This window comes from Neopsephotus bourkii, unplaced genomic scaffold (genome assembly GCF_033783945.1).
Source record: "Neopsephotus bourkii isolate Nb327-2 ecotype Australia unplaced genomic scaffold, CSIRO-AGI_Nbou_v1 NB_1760, whole genome shotgun sequence".
In the NCBI taxonomy this organism is placed as follows: domain Eukaryota; kingdom Metazoa; phylum Chordata; class Aves; order Psittaciformes; family Psittacidae; genus Neopsephotus; species Neopsephotus bourkii.
The window spans coordinates 901314-921270 of NW_026902234.1; the positions used below are offsets into that span (position 1 = coordinate 901314).

Here is a 19957-nt window from a genome sequence, read left to right on the forward strand (position 1 = left end):
ACCACAAGGGGGAAAGGCTTTAAACTGATAGATGGGAGATTTAGGCACAAGAAATTCTTCACTATGACAGTGGTAAGAGACTGGCACAGGGTACCCAGGGAACTTGTGGCTGCCCCATCCCTGGCAGTGTTCAAGGCCGGGTTGGATGGGGCTTTGAGCAAACTGGTCTAGTGGAATATGTTCCTGCCCATGGCAGGGGGCTGGAACTGGATGAGTTTTAAGGTCCCTTCCAACCCAAACCATTCTATTATTTGCCTCAGTGCAGTTTCTCACCTGGGTGCTAACAGCTAGAGGCAATTGGCTCCAGACTCCAGACACCTCCTGCACTTAGGCAGCTCCTGCTTTCTTCCTCACCATCATTCTTGTGTGTAATAGCATCACCTCCCCTTTTCCAGCCTCGACTTCTTCAGGCTGTTTCTGCCATATTCTTTGCGTCTGAACTGCTCACTATTGACCCTTCTGCACTGAAATATGTAAATGCCGCTTTTCTTTTTAGAAACGAACTCAACAGCATAATTTGCAAATAGTCCCTAACGGGATTTACAAAAAACGACAACCAAACCCTAGGGTTTTTAATCTCCGCATCCCACCCAGCAGGAACCCCTGCCATGCCACTCCCCACCAGCCCGGGCGACGCCGTGAGGCGCCCCGCTGCCCCCTCTCCGGGACAGGATGTCCCGCCTCCAGCTCCTCTCTTGATTGGCCGAACGCTTTGCTGGCGCACAGGGGGCTGAGTCGCGAATTGGTCGAGTTTCCCGTGTCTCCAGTACCGAGGGAGGGAGCGGCGAGCGGCTCTGCCGGCGGAGGAGCGGGTGGGGGGGCGGGCGGGCTAGGGAAGGAGGGGCGAGGATTAATCGGGACCGAGTGGGTGGTGGTACACCGAGGCGAGAAGCGAGGAGCTGCCGCCGCCGCCGTTGTCGCGGCTGGCCGGTGAGTGCGAGGGAGCTTGGCGGCGGTGGTGGGGGGCGGGCGCGCGCGCGCTTCCCCCTCCTCCCCTCCCCGTGGAGCTGGCCGCAGTAGGGGGCAGGGGGGGCCCCGCGCTGTGTGCAGCGACCCCTACCTGGCGGGGCCTTCCGCCGCCCGGCGGCCCCCGCCTCGCGTTATCCCCGCGGCCGGGGGCCGTGAGGGGCGGTGACAGCGAAGCGTGAGGGAAGGCGGGGTGGGTTGCGCCTGGGAGAGAGGGTTGCCTGTGGCGAGGGGGAGCCCCGCGGCCTCTGCTGCTGCCTGAGAGGAGGGGGTGCGGGTGCCCCTGGTAATCGCTTTATGTTGGCCTGCGGCTTGCGTAATCTGCGATCAATTATTTATTTCATGCACCACTTACGGGTCTGAGGGACAGTGTTAGGCCTCTGATGTAGCTGAGCGCAGCGGAAGGGAGGCTTCCTTCCACGGGTGGTACAGGGAAGGGAAGTGGAGGGGTATTTGGGGAGCTTTTAATAACCTTCTTAATGTATGTGCCTCTCCCTGTGGGATTTCGGGGATATGATCGAGGGAGGTCCTTATTTACGATACATTCGTGAAGATCAAGTGCAAGACACCCTAGTCTGAGCAAAAATAACCTTGTATGATTTATTTCATGTGCTAGATTGGTATTTTTCTTATTCTGTGGCAGGTTGGGCTGCTCAGCCAGCCTGGAGAGAAGGCTGGAGAAGGAAACATGTCTTCTGAACCTTTTTGTCTGGCTGCTCAAGCAAGGTTTGACTCCAAATGGTTGAAGACAGACTTACAGGTAGGGTTATATAGTTGTGTTGCACTGTGACCTTTAAGGTGCAGATCAAGGATGCTTTCAGTCCAAGTAGCTGACAGACAGAAAACGGCAGCATTTCTGTTGAGATAGATGTGTAGGGTTTTTTTTTTTTTGTTTGTTTGTTTTTTTCAGTATGCTGATTTAGAGCTGATATTGCAGAAATACTAACTTATTTTTTTGCTGCAGACAGATCTGTATTGTAAGGCCTTCCCCTTCTGCTTAGAAACAAGCTGGACTGCATATGTATGTTATCTTTGCAGAGTGTCAAGGCACATGGTTGAATATGTAGCATTGCTGCTGGATCTATAAATCCTTCATTTATGCTGTTGCTAAACTTCTTTACTGCATATGGGCTAGCAGCTTTAATGCACTAGGCAACTGAAACAGAAGATGATGGAAATTAATTTATAATTTGAAGAATTCAGATTAGGTTTTATTGTAGTTGTTCATATAATGGGTATAGGCTTCCGTTACATTTTATTCTTTTTGAAGGGAGTTAATTTTTTGTCAGATACATGGTTGAAATGCACCTGATCTTTGAAATGTGCTGGTGTTTGGTGAAAGTTTTTTGTCTTAGAAGATGGTCTGCTCAGATATCAGTTGTGTGATATAGGTGTGAGCATGCTATTGTGTCTTCCTGATTCAGGTTTGAAAATGAAATGGAAAGTATAAAGAAGTAGAGAGGTTTGGGTCAGATATGTTTGTTTCAGGTGAAATAGGTAACTAGAGTTAAGTCCTTGTCTTGTCAGTCTTCCTCCTACTTCCAGGGTAGGTTGCATATAGAAACCTTACTTTGAATAACCTTTCAAAACTTTGAAATTGTTTGGACAGGCCAGCCAATGCTATTCTTTTGTTACAGATTAATAATAATAAAACATTTTAAAAATTACATCCTGAGTGACTTTACTCTGGATTGCATGCTGATTACATGTTGAGTTCAGCTGTTCTTCTGGTTAGGCAGGGGTTTTTGTCCTCATGCAGTTGTAATTCAGAAGCAGCCTTTCTCCAGTATTTTACATCAAACAAGCTAAATCATAATCAGAAGTGGCAGATACAGATTTAGAGCCTATATTATTTGGTAGGTCTTATATGTAAATGGTATGAAATGACAGGTAATGCTTTTGGTTTGGCTACAGTAGTTCTATTTTCATCTTTTATTTCTACCAGAGTAAAAATTTCGATCCAACTTTGGCTATTTTGGCTAATGTGATAAATAAACATAATAGAAACCAAGCTGAAACATAGTAAGAACTACAGGAATATATTTCTGTTCCCTGAAGGCTGGCTTCTAGATTACAGATATGTTGCTTCAGTGATTGTAGAATAGAGAAAAATTTTAGCTTTAAAAGTGACAATCTTTGTAGCAGCTGCTGATTATGCATTGCCTATTTTTCTTCTCTTTTATATATTGTGAAAAATGTGACCATGTGATTTGTCAGATTTTTCCTGTCATTTGTAGTGCCTTTTTTCTGCATCTCTTTTTCTGTTTATGTAAAGTCTTGACAGGAGGCTTTCAGTTGCCATCCATTCTTAAGGATTATTTTCAGCTGAGTGTGTATAAATGCAGTGAAATATTTGTCTTTATGAGACTGTTGTTTAGTTAATGTGTTGTAATAATTCCTTTTAATAATAAAAGTCTTAATTTGTAACAAATTTCTGTGAATAAGCTCTAAGTAGGAGTTCTTTACAAGTAATAACAAGCTAGACTCTAATTGCAGGGGTACTCCCTTTGTTTTCTTCCAATCATGCTGTAGTCGAAATGATGAGATTAATGAAATAAGAGAACAGTAATCATTTGTGATCTGCTGGACGCAAACATCACTTCTGTGGAATCTGAAGAGTAGCCAGGCCTCCTGGGTATAATATAATTTTCGTATTAGGTTAACTGTTTTTGGTATGACACAGCTCCTTACCACAGAACTCTACTTGGATGTGTGTTCTGTATTTAAACAACGTGTGTATGAATCTTGAATTACTCTTTTTTAATTTATTAAATGGCAGATATTTTCTGTCAAGTAAAGGTTTTGGGCTCTGGGGAATTTTTCTGTTGGATGATTGACTTCTTTAGCTGCTGGTTGACTAGTGTGACCTAGCTACGTGTGAAATTTCTTTGTAGATATAAATCCTATCTCTTAATCCTTGAAGTTTTATGTGTACTGAATATACTGATTCCCTACAGTGTATATTTTTTACAAGCTAACTGTAGAAGGGCTTTATTGTTGTTCAAGAGACTGTCAACAGGAATTGAAAAGATGAGCATAGTACCTAGGAGAGGTTTAAAGAAAGACATGCTAATTTATGTGAATCAAGCTGACTACAAATTAGGGTTTGGAATCAGACCCTGAAACTCATCATACTGCAGCTAGATCCTTAAATTTTCACTGTACAGCAGTGCAAGAGTGGGTAGGTAAAAGCCCTTGGAGGACCAGAATTGTACTGGGGAATTCTTGCCTTAGGAGACATACAAAGATTGATTAGTCTTTAAAACCAACTTTTTGGTTTTTAAGTGTTCTTTGTCCTGCACAATGTACGGAGTATAGCTAGAATTACATATAAGTGAAGTGTTTCATTTGATGGGCTAGCTTTCTGTTTTTGGTCACTGTTGCCAGAGAGTTTGCTCTTCAGAATTGATGGCTGTGGCAGTTATTGTGGATTAAGCGAGTGAAATCTCTCTGAAAATCATGGGATTCTTTTTTTGCTTTAGCACAAGACAATCTTACATTAATAATGTAATATATGGTATTATAATACTATGTGCATTAATAAGTCTATAATATAGTGGTATTAGTATAATAAGAAAAGAATGACACATGGATTTTAGCATGGATTGTGTTTAATCACCTGCATGCGTCACTGTTCCAGCTGGCATCCAGGCCAAATTTAAATGTTCTTACTCAGTTTTGGGATGTTGCTGTTCAGAGACAAAGCTAGTGTGATGTAGCATACTGTTATTGTTCTTAAGACAATATCAAAGACACAAGCTCTTTTGTAATAGCAGTCAGCCTCTAGCCTGCAGAATGAACTGATTTGGAATGTTAGTGGAACTTTATTGTAACAATGTATTTCTTACTTACATAAATTTATCTGAAAGTAATCAAATTATTATAGGAAGCCAAAATGGTTTACAGAGACACAAGTGGACACTGTAACTATGCCATGTCTTTTTACTAACTTGGTAATTTTTAACCTAGTATTATATGATTTAAGCTGCTAGTATAATTTTGAACTGAGAAGTAATTGCTGTATTAAAAATAAATTTCCTGGTGGAGCAAAACTAAGATACATGAAGTTGTCTGAAAAAAACCCACAAACTGTTACAGCTGCTGAAAAATAAGAGTAATTTAGCTCAATATGAAGTAACATCAGTAGTACAACATATAACGTGTATAACATCTCCCATTAATAAAATAGTCCTATGAAGTTATGAAACAGGTGAATTTTAGTGCAGGCCACTTTTTCACAGGTCATGTTAATGTAGTTAGGTTAGTGTATCACTTAAATTTCTAGTTTATTGTTTTTAGATTTGAATTAACATATTTAAAAATACCTATCTGTTACTGGCAGAAACCACATTTATAGCGAAAGCTTATGTGTAATGGGAGATTGTGTTTTAATGGCTGTTTCTGAGGAAGACATCCTTTTTTTTTGAAAAAAGGAAAGCATGAAGAATACACAAATCCTTCAGGAAGGGAAGATTAAAATTGTTTACTTAAACCTAGATACCCACTTTGCTGAGTCAAACTGTGCTTAAAATAATTCTGATTCAGTAGATGTACTGTCCTACTAATTTAGAACTTTATGCAGAGAATTTTAATCAGCAACGTCTGAATAACAAAAAGCGAGATTTGCTGTCAGTTAATGGAATGCATGTGTGCATTCAAATGGTGTTTAATTAGTTTGCCTATTCTAGATCCTGCAGGGAGCTTAATAGCAGGGGTTAGAGTGAAAAACTTTAATTTTCCTGCAGTGTGGAAAAAAACTTTAGGCAACAGTCAAGGTGCCTGCAAGAGGAATATGATGCATTCCCATCAGTTTTAATTGAGTTCATGGTTGGCAGGCTATTTCTGTCTTTTTTTTTTTTTTTTTGTTACGGAGATGACAGTAAGCTTTTTAAAATGAAACACTCACCTGTAGGAGTTGCATTGGTCTGAAATCGTTTTACCTTCCATTCAAAGTTACATTTGGCATTTTAATGGAAATTCCACTTTTCTGGCATCTAGATCACTGCTTTTAAGAAGATAATGTGAATAAATGCTGTCTTGCCTATTAGAAGAAGTTAGTGAAAGTTGCTTTCTCTGCTTCGTTGATTTCCTGTTAATCTTCTTCTTAATTTAGGCTTTCTGATAAAAAATTGAAGGGCTTGTGTGGAAGTTCTTGTAGCAAACCGCAAATGAGAATTCCTACATTTCTAAAGGAAGTGAAGTTTGCAGTAGAGATATTTTTCAATTATTTAAAAAACAAAGTAATTCTGTTCCGCCAAAATAGTGATTTCCAGAAGGAGGGGTGAGGACCATATGTGGCGTAATCAGTTAGAGAAATTAAATTATGCAAATATTTGGGCTCAGACAGAATTACTGTTCTGCAAATGGAGAAAGAGAATTTCTCTTCTAAGTTTGATGGAATTTCATATTTTTTCTTTGTGTATGACCATTAACTGTTAGTAGTCTTTGGAAGCAAGTGGAAGACTGGTAGACTGTTATTATAGAGACCTTGGTAGCTTAACCTCAAATCCTTTGAAGTAATGTGGGGCTGCTGAACTTTTTGCTGTCAGAGTTTTAGAGCAATATGTTTAGATCTAATGATGTTTTATTGTGCTTTGCCTAGGTGCGATAAGCAGCTGTGGTTTCAGGGCATGCTTCAGCAGGGAAGGAAGGAAGCTAGGATGAAATGCTGAAAAAAACAATGAAAAAAAACCCACAAGCTGAATGGATTCAAAAAAGCAAAACCAACAGAGGGACTTGGGAAAAGACTGTTCTGTGATTTTTCTTTACCATTACTGGCTGATTTTTTTATTATTTTTTTAAATCTATTTCTAAAGAAAAATGTTTTCATGTAGTCTTAAATACAGCCAGTGTCTAATGTAGAAGTAACCAAATGGAAGAACAGATACTCTCTTCCCCACACTCCCTGGCAATTTTGAGGTGAACATTATTTAAATAGTTTGTATTTCAAATCCATATTGACATTTTATGGCTATGAAGCCACTTTCTTGAACTTCCAGTGCAGTTATATAATCAGGAATTCTACCTGGTCAGTCCTTGTCCTTTTGTGTTATTTCCTTTTCTTGGCTTAATTTTTCTTGAGCTCAAGTGAACTTTTATGGAGTCTTCTGTGCTTTCTGCAGAAAAATGTATGAACAAAATCATAGCTGCTGATTATTCTTAAAATAGTTTATTAAATGCAAATTGTAGTGCTGCTTTTAGAATTCTTAGAAACTTAACTGGTTATGGTTTCAGGATTTACTTTTCTTCACATGTAAGGAAATGTTAATGCCAATGTCTTATTCTCGAAATTTGATGGGGATGGATGGGAATTTCACTGCAAGTCCTTTTGGAAGATGGCAGCAGGTTATGCCAGCAATCAGACTAGGCATCCCTTTGACTTACATGTTGTACCAGACAGAATAAATTACAGTTTAACTGCAGAGATCAAATTAGCAAAAGATTACATTGGGGGCTGCCCAGTTTACAACATAGTATAAGTCTGCTTAGATCCTTGCTTTTTTGGCTTGGGAGAAGCGAGCAGGGCTGAGGTCTGTGTGGGAAATATGAATGTGGTGAGGTACATGCCTTACAAGCACAGAGATCAAGATGTCATCTGGGGATGAGAACGTGTAACAAACGGTGAAAGACTGTTGGGGTTTGTGAAGGTGAGGTGTGTCGGAGATGAGGGTATGTGGCTATGGTCTTATCTGAGAGGAGGTCAGGAAACATCATGGGAAGAGCAAGGGAGATTTTGGGCATGGAGAATGACCCTTGATTTGGTGGAACTTGAGCACAGGTCAAGGTTGTAAGGTGGTGAGTAGTGCTGATGGAGCATAGAGCTGCTGTTGTCTTGGGAAGGCAGCGTATAGGCTGTGAGACCAGGAGGGACTTGAATCCTTGTGGATTTTTACAGGGTGTACATCTCTGGCACTGTTGCCAGTTTCAAAAGTTCAGTGAAAACTCAATTATTCCTAATTTGTTAACTTACTGAGTTTGCCGAGTTCATCTCTTTAAACATTCACAAATGAAATTACTAAGTTATTAGGGGGAAGGATGTCCATATAAATCAGGCAATCTAATGGGAGAGTGTTAGACTTAACAAAGTACAGGCAGGTGCTCTTGTACTTGCAACCCCAGTATGTCAGAAATAATGAAGACACCAAATGTGTTTTTCTTCTCTTGCACTGCACCATTGACTGCCCTGTGAACTTTCTTCAAAGAACTGAGTGGAAGAAGAGTCACATTTTTTTTGAAAATAGAAACCAGAGAGATGTTTTCCAAATCTGTTCTGAGCAAAGTTCAGTCTTCTGTTGAAGCACTTGGATGTGTTGGCAGACTCTTTGCAAATGACTGAATGCAGGAAGAGTTGGTGGTAGCAAAAGACTGAAGTAATACGTGCTTATGCTGCCTAAGATAGTCTTAAAACACTGTAGAAAGAAAAGCATGATTGTATAGTCAAAGTAGATATTTGACTTTTCTGCCATACAGCTGCTGGTTTTACAGAATAATGAATGGTTGAGGTCAGAAGGTACCTCTGAAGGTCATCTGGTTTAACCCCCCTGCTGAAGCAGATTCACTTAGAGACAGTTGCCCAGGACTGTGTCTGAATAGCTTTTTAATATTTTTGAAAATGAAGACTCCACAGCCTCCCTGGGCAGCCTGTGCCACAGCTCTGGCACCCTTACAGTGAGAAAGTGTTTCCTGATGTTCAGAGGGAACCTCTTGTGTTTCAGCTTATGCCCATTGCCTATGATGTTGCCACTGGGCACCACTGAAAAAAGCCTGACTCCATCTTTTTTATACCTTCCCTTTTGATGAGTTTCCCCCCCAAGCCTTCTCCAGGCTAAACAGTCCCAGCTCTCTCAGCCTTTCCTCATAGGAGAGATGCTCCAGTCCCTTAATCATCTTTGTGGTCCTTTGTTGCACTCTCTCCAGTATGCCTATGTCTTGCTCATACAGGGGAGCCCAGAACTGGACCCAGTACTCCAGGTGTGACCTCACTAAAGATAAGTAGAGGGGAAAGATCACCTCCCTCAGCCTGCTGGCAACATTTCTTCTAATGCAGCCTGAGAACCCATTAACCTTCTTTATGCCAAGGGTACATTCATGGCTCATGGTCAACTTGGTGCCCACCAGGACTCCCAAGGAGTTTACTACAAAGCTGCTTTCCAGGTGGGGTACCCTCAGCACTTGTTTTGGTGCCTGGGGTCGTTCTCCCCATGTGCAGGATTGTTCAAATTCTTGTTAGAATTCATGAGGTTCCTGTCACCCCATTTCTAGGCTGTCAAGATCCCTCTGGATGACTCTGGTATATCAACCACTCCTCCCTGTTTCTGTTGGTTAAGTGAAATATTTTCCTCTAGGGATTTGTGAAGCTTCTATTATGGTTATAAAAGTTGCTGGAATAATTTATCATTTAAAACCTCAGACTTTTCTTTCACTTGAGTATTGTAGTGGTGATTCACTGTTTAATATGTCTGCTCAATGTAAAGTAGATTAATAATAAACTTGTTACAGTTAGAATCGAGTTGCATTCAGTTATGGAAGGAGTTGGTTGTAAATACTGTTTCTTAATTGTCCTTTCAGTGGGTTGCTTTGATTATTGCTACAAAAAAGCCTAGTTTCTTTCAACATGTCTCCCTTTCTTCCTCCCCAACACAAATACTACTGTCAAAATGTTAACTGCAACATGAAGAAATGCAAAACTGTTTATCTGAAGGCTGCTTATGCTGTAAGCTTCCACATGAGGTATCTGGAGAAGGAGGAGGAACTCCCTCTAACCTATGATCTTGGTGGTTGCTCTATCTTTATGCAACATACCAAGGAAATTACTTTGATAAGAATTTGAACACAAACCCAAGGCAGAAAAAAATTTGTTTACTTTCTCAGTTCTTAGCTGTTTGAAAGACTTGAGTAAACTTTGTGCTGTGTGAAAGGATTAGAGGTTAAAACCAAGAATATAATTGTTGATTCTGCTTTACAGCAATGCTTGCAAAAGTAGTAAGTTTTCTGAAATAAACACTGCTGCATTATGAAGAACCTTGAATTCATAGCCTGCAGGCCTTGAGATTGTAAACTTAAAGGCTGTGACAATTTTTGATAAAAATGTGATCTGAGAATGTAAAATAAAATGTTTGAAAAGATTATCGGACAAATATCTTAATTATATGAAAACCATAATTTATTATGCAACCCATCTGGAGGGTTGCCTCCATCACTCTTTTCCAAGCTTGCATTTTAGCATATGTTAGCATTCAAGAGGTGAATGTTAAAAAAAAAAAAAAAAAGAAAAATAATGTATCACATATGAGCCCAACATAATGGAACAGTTGTGTTTAGCTATTTTTGTAAGGAAAAACGTGAAAAATAAATTCCTTGGTCACAGTGTAATTCTGGTGCTGCACAATTGATAAACCACAGATAAGCTGAATAATTCCTACCTTCCACTGTCTTTCTCTTTCATTTTATCTCCCTGAGATTGGGAAATAGCAAGTGACAAGTACCTACAGTGTGTTAGCTTGTATTTTATACTGAAAGAAAAACAGTTGAAATCGCTAATATATTTTGGAGTAAATTTCTGAAGTATGCAATGTGAAGTCAAACTATGATAAACTAGTGTGTTACAGTGAAGTCAAAACAGGCAATTTGTCTAATTCCTCCCGTTGACTTTGATTAGCTAGATCAGCAAAGGACTTCCTAGTGATTCTGACTCTTAAAACCTGTAATCCTTAATTGTTAAATATCTTTAGGAAATATATCAAAATAAAGTATAAGCAGACTTCTGCATATAATGATAAATACCTTACAGCAGTTGTGCAAGTAGTATCTTTGTATTACCCCTCAGTTAAAACACTTTGTTTTTGAATGCTAGTTGCATAACACAAAGATGCTTTTGAATGAGCCTTCAGCAGGTTTTTGTTTTGTTTTGTTTTGTTGTTTGTTTTTTTTTTTTTTTTTTTTTAATATCTCCACTGCACCACTTTGGTATGCTAAAGGTATTCTGTTTTTCAATTTCATGTATTCCCCTCCTCCCTTATGCAATATGGTTGAAAATTACAGCATGATTATTACGGAATTTGCTTGGGATGTTGATACTTGTTTTGCAGCATTTTGTAAAGCAGAGAACAGCATCAGTAGAAGACAAGTTATCCTGGTGGTTAGGATCCTTCAAGGGAGATAAAAATTCATAAATCATTAGGAGAAGTCATGTTGCAGCCTGCAGTTTCATGAGCCATTCCTGCCATTTGTTCTGTTGTGAATGTTTGTCCTGTTGCTTGCATAGCGTGTTGGGAAGTGACCGGGGCGGGGGTGGCCCCTTTCTCTTCCCCCAGGTTTAGTCTTGATTGGTTGTATAGTCTGGTTCTGCATGCAATAGGAGGTGTTGTAGCAGCTGGAAGTAAGAGGGATGGCTGGGAGAGATACTTTGCACAGCAGGACCAGCTTGAACTGATGAAAATATGTTCATGAATCTGTGCCTTGATGTCATATGTTCTGGTTGAGTGCCCAGCTCTACAGTTGCTGGCTGGGAGAGGAGACTGTATTGACTTTCTTCACACTTCCTTATATAAAAGTTTTGTGACTTTATAAAGCTTGACTTTGTTTGGATATCTTTTCTTGAAGGGATAAAGGGGGACACTGCTCCATGCACCTGACCATTGCATGTCATCTTGAATGTGTGGATAAAATCCATGCTTTTGATGAGAGATTTTCACTGAGAGGAAGTTCATCTTCTTGTATTTCTAAACCTGTCTGAACCTATCTAAAAGTTACTGTTTCGTGCTTTTAGTCTGAAAATAGCATAGCTGGAGAATCAGACATCCTGAAGATTATTTACAGTTGCTATCATACACACACCTGTCATATACACACAGTGAATATATGAGTGAGGTGGTATGTGTGTTTTCTTTCTTCTGGGTCCAAATGTAAAATCTGATGTATTTTAAATGTTAGCTTGAGTTGGCTTAAGGTAAAATTGTTGTGTGAAACTATATGTAATGTATTATTTTTGACAGCTCGCTTTTACACGAGATGGACTATGTGGCTTGTGGAATGAAATGGTAAAAGATGGGGAGATCGTATATCCTGGAACAGAGTTAACGCAAAGTGGCGAACTACCTCCAAGAAAAGGTATGGATTTTAAAATTATTTTTTCTTTGTACTTTTTTTTTTTTTTGCATTGTAATGATGAAAATGGAATTCAAATTTCATGCCGTCACACAACTTTAGTGTATTGTCACCTATCTATACAATTTGCAGGTGTTTATGTCTTGAATTAAATACAATTGAAACTGGTTTCTTAAAAGTGTACAGAAGGGTAATGTCTGAGCCTTCAAATGAAGGCTTAAATTTGTTCCAGCCTTTTGAAATTAAACTTCATAACTAGGCATGTTGAGAGAGGCTTGGCAGTGTCCTTTTCTTTGGTATGGTTGGTGTGTATACAGCTGAAGCCTTTGTTTAAAGGAAGTGGACTGAGGAGTGGGCAAGATACTGCTATTTCTAATTTTGTTTACCGTCTTCATAAAGTAACTAAAAGGTCAGCTGAAAAAACTGTCCACAGTCTCTCTGAGAGTGTAGTAGGGTTTTTCTGTGTTTTTTTTTTTGTTTGTTGTACTTGAGAGTATCTCAAACACCACCAATCCTGCAAATGTGAGATTAATGCATCTGTTCAGAGAGGTTACTTTGATGAAGGTGGATTTTGTTTCATGGTGGGCTATGCGAAAATGAAACAATTCCGCTCTTGTATTTTTTCTTTCTTCTGAGTGTGGTGCTTTTTTGACTCCTTATTGAACAGGGAGTTAAACTGGTGAAAAAAGGAAAAGGTTTGTTTCCTAACGTGACTGAAGGGGGCTCACCAAATGGTCCCATAAGTTTTGTCAGTAATTTATGTGGCCCCCAAATAAATGAGGCTCTGTCTAGGAGAAGCATAGAAATACTGCCTTTAGCAGTGAACTATTATTTCAGCTTCTGTTACTTCCTGAACTGTACTGCTGGATAGGCATGATATTTCAAACCAGTAATGCTCAATTCCTTGTGGAGAGAATTTTTTTTGTACCTGTGGTTAGTCTTAAAATCTGGGGTGGAAGGGGAATCTTTTTGACTAGAGGAAGTTAATTCTGCAGGAAAGAAGCTATAATAAATAGTTTGAGAGGAAAGAGAATTATATGTAATTTTTATGAAGAGTATAAGCTTTGTAGGTTATGAGTGGCTGCATGCTGCAGTAAGGACAAGGATTATGCTTCTAACTGTTTTGGAGTTAAGCTTTCTTGTTTTGTCCTGCTGCTGCTGGTCATTTTGGCTATTGTTGCTGACACAGAACAAAAATATTGCTGATCTTATCAGAAAGGCTGCTTCAGTAGCTACTCATGACTGGAGGTAGTGTAATATTTTTTTCTTAGTTTTAGCTAGCTTTATGGATCTTACTAGAAGGTGTCATACACTTGATGCAATGAAGGGAAGGGTTATCCCCTAAATGAAGTGTGGGAAATGCTTTCCCATTCACTGACAGCTCATGAGAAAGGTGGTGTGATGGTCATGGTGTAATGGTTCAACACACTCTGCAAAAAGATAACAAACATCTGTAATAATATTTTGCTTTACAAAGGAAATTGCTGCAGTTTCCTTTGGTTTTTTTTTGTGTCAGATACTTACACATTGTATTTAGAGTTGCAGCTATGCTGGTATTTGACAGAGAACTATTCTTACAATATCTTTGTAGCTGAGTAGCCACAGATAATTGGGATTTTTGTTAGTTATGGTGCTATAGTGCTGTCAGAGATTCTGCAAGTCAGTCATCTGTGGCCTCACATTCATCCACACTTGGGACTGAATAATGATGTGAATTTTTTGTTTTTAAATGCTGGATGTATGTGCGTAGACATGACTTCCAAGGATCAAAAAGGTATAAAGTGTAAAAGCCTGTAGGGTGCTGCTGCTTTTCTGTAGAAATAAAGCATCAGTGGTACAACCTGTGATGAGGCTTTCAAAAGCTTTCTGATGTCTGTGGTGGTGGCTGGTTGTTTTGTGTGTGTGTGTATATTGTATTTTTGTAAACATTAAAGTTTTTTTTTGTTTGTTTTGTTAAAGGAAGACTGCTACTTGCTGTTTCCAGTAGTGTACTGTGGTGTACTGACCTTAGCCAGCTGCCTACCCAGCTTCTCACTTGCAGTCCCTCCTCAACAGGAAAAAGAGGGAAAATGAAATGGGAAAAGCTTGTGCATCAAGATAAAGCCAGGGAGATCCCTTACCAGTCACTGCCATGGTCAAAATGGACTTGACTTGTGGCTATTTTGGTCAGTGTTGATTAGGTTGTGGATTTGATTTAGACGGGCAGTAGTGAATCATGGAACCAGAAAACTTGGTGGTCAGTTTGCACATCTGAATATGCAGCTCAAATTGAGTTTCATGAAATTAAAATCTGGAGTATTTCAGTTTGCTTCGTTGGTAGTTAACTTTTTTTTCATAAAGGATCTACAAATGTAATTCAAGAGGAGAGGGAAAAGTACATATAAGTAATGGAAAGTATATAAACTACAGTGCTTTTCTATCAAAAGCATGTGTTTTGATATCAACATTCAGGTTTTGATGCTAAATTGACTTAATTTGGAGATAAATAAGAGAGGTTGCTGTAAGTAGTCCTTTTTATTCAGTCGCTCTTCAGAAGTTTTATTTTATGTCCATCCATCGTGACTGCTTTTCTTCAGTAGTGCACTAGCTCTCTGTTGGTACTGACTGCACTGCTCACAAGAGGTACTTCATTCTTTCACTGGATATCAGCAGTGGCAATAGGCTGGAAGAACATGCTATTGATAGCGAGAAACTTTCCTTTTCTCTCTATGAAAAATATGCAAATACTGTATTTTTTGTTGCCTGTTAGCAAGAATGTTTGGTTAGGAGTAACCTCTTTGTTTTTTTCTTTGTGGCACTTGCAGAAAACATGTTGATAAATGCATTCAGCAGAATGTGTTTGCGTGTTTCCAAGTATCAGCTGAGGACATAGCTGTGACAGTAGTGATGTCCAAATACAGGTGCACTTGCAGCATGGCATATGATTAAAAGATAATCAGGCTGCCTTCAGGATGTTTGTATGAGATTATCGTCTTGTATACTGGAAGCTATGTAGTGAAAATAGTAAAGTATTAAATACTGTTATTTTTACTATATTTTTAAGTTACTGAACCATTACTGTAAATACAAAATCATCAGCTTCATGGCTCTGTCCTGCCTTTCGTAAACACTTCGGGCTTCCTCTTCTGTTCACTGTTTCCTGAAAGCTCAACCTTTGTCAGCCTAGTGCTGTTGAATCCACAAACCTCATTCCCTGTTGCACCTGCAGGTAATAAAGTCCGAATGCCACAAGCAATTCCAGAGAGGCTGACAGAAACTAAATGTTTATGATAAGAGTAACAGTATGTGAAAATTGTTTATGTTGGTTACTGTTCAGAGCACATATGTATCAAACTGTTGTAGCAAGCAGACATATAGGCAAGGCTCTCCTTTGAGCCTTCCTTTTCGTGCTAAGAGAACTTGTTAGAAGTGAAAAGTGCATCTTTTAGCTCCTTCTTTTCTGCTTCCCCAACTCCTAAATATTGGCTATATCCAGTGGCTCAAGCATTCAGTACTCAGCTGTGGGTTATCCTACTCTGTATAGGACAGAGAGGTGTCATAGTTCTACCCCCTTGGACAGTTTAACTTCATAAGTGTAAAATGTTGTATTGCATATTCAACAGATAATTTAAAGAATGAATTTTAAAATACAGTATACCAGGGAGGAAAAGAAACTTTATTTCCGATTAGTGTTAGGAAATTAGAATCTTCTGTCATCTGGACTTCTATACCTGGAAGCCATGTATAAACATAGCTTGCAGGTGGTTAGGCATGCATTCTTCCTTCGCAAATGACTTACCAGTTGAAGTTTGTATATGTATGTATATATGTATATTGCTGGTCCGATAAAGAAGGGGAAGAGCAGTTTTGGTAGGAGGCTTGCCACTGGTCAAGGAGGCTTTAAACTAGATGTGTTGGGGGAGGGGGGGCATTATTCCATCCCAACACACCCAGGCAGTTGCCAGCACCTATAATAAATGCTTGGAGCAATGCAGAGATATTCTGGCTGCTCCAGTCAATGAGCCAGCTTCATTTGGAGCCTCTATGCAGATGCCCATAGCATGGGGAACAGACAAGAGGAATTAGAGATGTGTGCTCATCTACGGGGGTAGGATATTATGGGCATCACAGAAACATGGTGGGATGGCTCCTATGACTGGAGCGTTGGAATGGAAGGTTACAGGCTCTTTAGAAAAGACAGGCCTGGCAGGCGTGGTGGGGGAGTTGCCCTTTATGTTAGGGATAGGCTGGAGAGTATGGAACTCTGTCTGGGGACTGGTGAGCAGTTAAAAGAGAGTTTGTGGGTCAGGGTTAAAGGGAAAACAGTGATGGGAGACATTACTGTGGGTGTCTGTTACAGACCACCTGATCAAGAGGAATCTGCGGATGATGCAATCTATAGACAGATAGGAAAAGCTCGTTCTCATGGGTGACTTCAACCACCCTGACATCTGTTGGAATGACGGTACGGCCCGGCACAAGCAATCCAGGAGGTTCCTCGATTGTGTGGAAGACAACTTCCTCCTGCAAGTAATAGACAAGTTGACAAGGAGAGGTGCCATGCTTGACCTTGTGCTCACCACCGGGGAAGGGCTTGTTGGAAATGTGGCACTGCAGGGCAGCCTTGGATGCAGTGACCACAAGATGGTTGAATTTGAGATCCTCAGGACAGTGAGAAGAGCGTGCAGCAAGCTCACTGCCCTAGACTTCAAGAGAGCAGACTTTGGCCTGTTCAGGAACCTGCTTAGTAAGGTTCCATGGGACATAGCCCTAGAGGGCAGGAAGGCTCAAGACTCTTGGTTGGTCTTCAAGGATCACCTGTTACAAGCTCAGGAGCGTTGCATCCCTGCCAGAAGGAAGTGCAGCAGGAGGGGCAGGAGACCTCCTTGGATGGATAAGGAGCTGCTGAGGAAAATTCAAATGAAAAAAGAGTTTTATAGAAAGTGGAAGCAAGGACAGGCAGCCTGGGATGTTGTACAGGGATGTTGCCCGGGAAGTTAGGGACCAGGTGAGGAAAGCTAAGGCCCAGTTAGAATTAAACTTGGCTAGGGATATTAAGGATAACAGGAAGGGATTCTACAGGTACATAGCAAATAAAAAACAGATTAAGGAGAACGCAGGCCCCCTCAGGAAGCTCTCGGGTGAACTAGCTACACAGGATTTGGAGAAGGCTGAGGTTCTGAATGACTTCTTTGCCTCGGAAGTTGCTAAGCCGCTGGCCATCATATTATGAAAAATCATGGCAGTCAGGTGCAGTTCTGACAACTGGAAAAAGGGAAATATAACCCCCATTTTCAAGAAGGGGAAAATGGATGACCCACGGAATTACAGACCAGTCAGTCTCACCTTTGTACCTGGCAAAATCTTGGAGCAGATTCTCCTGGAAGGCATGCTAAGACACATGAAAAACAACAAGGTGCTTGGTGACAGCCAGCATGGCTTCACTAAGGGGAAATCCTGCCTGACCAAATTGGTGGCATTTTATGATGGGCCTACAGAACTGATGGACAGGGGTAAGGCAGTTGATGTCATCTACCTGGGCTTGTGCAAAGTGTTTAACACTGTCTCACACGACATCCTTGCTTCTAAATTGGAGAGACATCAATTTGATGAATGGACCACTCGGTGGATAAGGAACTGGCTGGATGGCCGCACACAAAGAGTTGTGGTCAATGGCTCAATGTCCAGCTGGAGACCAGTAACGAGTGGTGTCCCTCAGGGATCGGTGTTGGGAGCGGACTTGTTCAACATCTTCGTCGCTGACATGGACAGTGGGATTGAGTGCGCCCTCAGCAAGTTTGCTGATGACACTGAGCTGTGTGGTTCGGTTGGTACGCTGGAGGGAAGGAATGCAATCCAGAGGGACCTTGACACGCTTGTGAGGTGGGCTGATGCCAACCTCATGAAGTCTAACCATGCCAAGTGCAAGGTCCTACACCTGGCTCAGAGCAATCCCAGGCACAGCTACAGGTTGGGCAGAGAAGAGATTCAGAGCAGCCCTGCGGAGAAGGACTTGGGGGTGCTGGTCGATGAGAAGATGAACATGAGCTGGCTTCAGTGTGCACTTGCAGCCCAGAAAGCCAACCGTATCCTGTGCTGCCTCAAAAGGAGCGTGACCAGCAGGTCCAAGGAGGTGATCCTGCCCCTTTATTCTGTGCTCATGAGACCTCGCTTGGAGTATTGTGTGCAGTTCTGGTGTCCTCAACATAAAAAGGACATGGATCTGTTGGAACAAGTCCAGAGGAGGGTCATGAGGATGATCAGGGGACTGGAGCACCTCCCATATGAAGATAGGCTGAGAAAGTTGGGGCTGTTCAGCCTGGAGAAGAGAAGGCTGCATGGAGACCTCATAGCAGCCTTCCAGTATCTGAAGGGGGCATATAGGGATGCTGCGGATGGACTCTTCATTAGGGACTGTAGTGATAGGACAAGGGGTAATGGTTTAAAGCTTAAACAGGGGAAGTTTAGATTGGATATAAGGAGGAATTCTTTCCTGTTAAGGTGGTGAGGCACTGGAATAGGTTGCCCAGGGAGGTTGTGAATGCTTCATCCCTGGCAGTGTTCAAGGCCAGGTTAGACGAGGCCTTGGGTGATACGGTTTAGAGCGAGGTGTCCCTGCCCATGGCAGGGGGGTTGGAACTTGATGATCTTAAGGTCCTTTCCAACCCTAACTATTCTATGATTTTATAAGTGCACAGTTCTCTGACAGAAAACATAATTGTTTTGTATTGCAGCTGAAATACTTCCTGGATCTGGAGCTACCAAATATTATTTGGGAGAGGTTGTAAAATACAGCCCTTGCCAAAAGCACACTGTGTAACTTTTGCCTTGTTCATGGCAACATCTATTGGGAAATTGTTGCAGGCTTTTTCTTTCTACTGAGGGATTCCTAGCTATCAGTTCATTGGCATTTAAAAGCAGCATATAATAAAAGCAGATACTACTGTAGTAGGTGCGGGAGGCAACTAAGCGGTGCCAGTTATTTTTTAAATTGAGTATGAAATGTAAGTTCCAACTTCAGCTGCTTCCTTTTTATCCTCTTGTTTATATTGGATTAGGCTGTTGCTATGCAAGGTAGAGCACACTTCGTGAGCTATTGTGCTTTGCTTTGGGAGCTAACTTCTGACTGAGAATGGTTACTTCAGTTGCTCTGTTTTGCCTGGCTAAGCATACCTACCTCAGCTTGGAGGTTTAAGGTTCTAAGCCAGAGCATAGTTAAAGAAAGTTCTTTAAGGGAAATATTACATGGTTATTTTTCCCCACCCTAACATTCAGGCTTCAGTCTAAGAAAAATGAATTTAAAACAGGTTGGCACACTGTAGCATGTTCTTGTGTGCATTGGTATGAAAACTATCTTACTGCTAGTTATTTTGGCCTGTGCTGGCTTCACTCAAGATGTCTTTCCCCTGCCTCTCTTTCAGAAAAATCTTTGGAGTTCCCTTTTTAAAAATCCCTTTCATTAAGTGTAACTGAGCTTCCACAAATATGATTCCTGTGTTGCTGCTTTCAATCTAGAGAGATACAAACTTTGTCTCTTACAAAGCAAGTGTTTGGCTTTTTGCAAGTATAGTGAAAAGTCTTTGTGGAACAATTTGATATGGGTTTTTAATGTGTTTTTTTTTTTTTTTTACATCAGCTCCTTCTTGCTTTTTCTCTCATTGCTTCTGTTTGCTGTTCATACAGACCATGAAGAAAATAAAATCTTCCTTGTGGATTTGCATGACAAGGTTGTTTTTATGCAATACAAAGCTTAAGTTCCACCTGGATTGGGACCTTCTTTACTAGCCCTGAGGAGTTGGGCAAAATGATGTAGTTTGTAGCCCTTTGTTACCCTTTGCTGAAGATCTGTTAAAAAATGTAACAGGCTCTCTTACAGTTGCCTCTGAAATGTGGTGTCTTGGCACAA

The 19957-nt window shown here is 40.8% G+C and overlaps 1 protein-coding gene across 4 annotated transcripts in view; it reads left to right on the top strand.

Moving 5' to 3' along the window:
- The first annotated feature begins 794 nt into the window (after positions 1-794).
- The window catches only part of HERC2 (HECT and RLD domain containing E3 ubiquitin protein ligase 2), a 114533-nt gene continuing 95370 nt past the window's right edge, over positions 795-19957 (top strand). For all 4 annotated transcript variants that reach the window (XM_061377580.1, XM_061377584.1, XM_061377581.1 and 1 more), the window contains exons 1-3: positions 795-930; positions 1610-1726; positions 11961-12075. In XM_061377580.1, coding sequence (XP_061233564.1) covers positions 1655-1726; positions 11961-12075 — 187 coding nt within the window. In that variant the 5' untranslated portion in view covers positions 795-930; positions 1610-1654. The remainder of the gene's footprint in view (positions 931-1609; positions 1727-11960; positions 12076-19957) is intronic.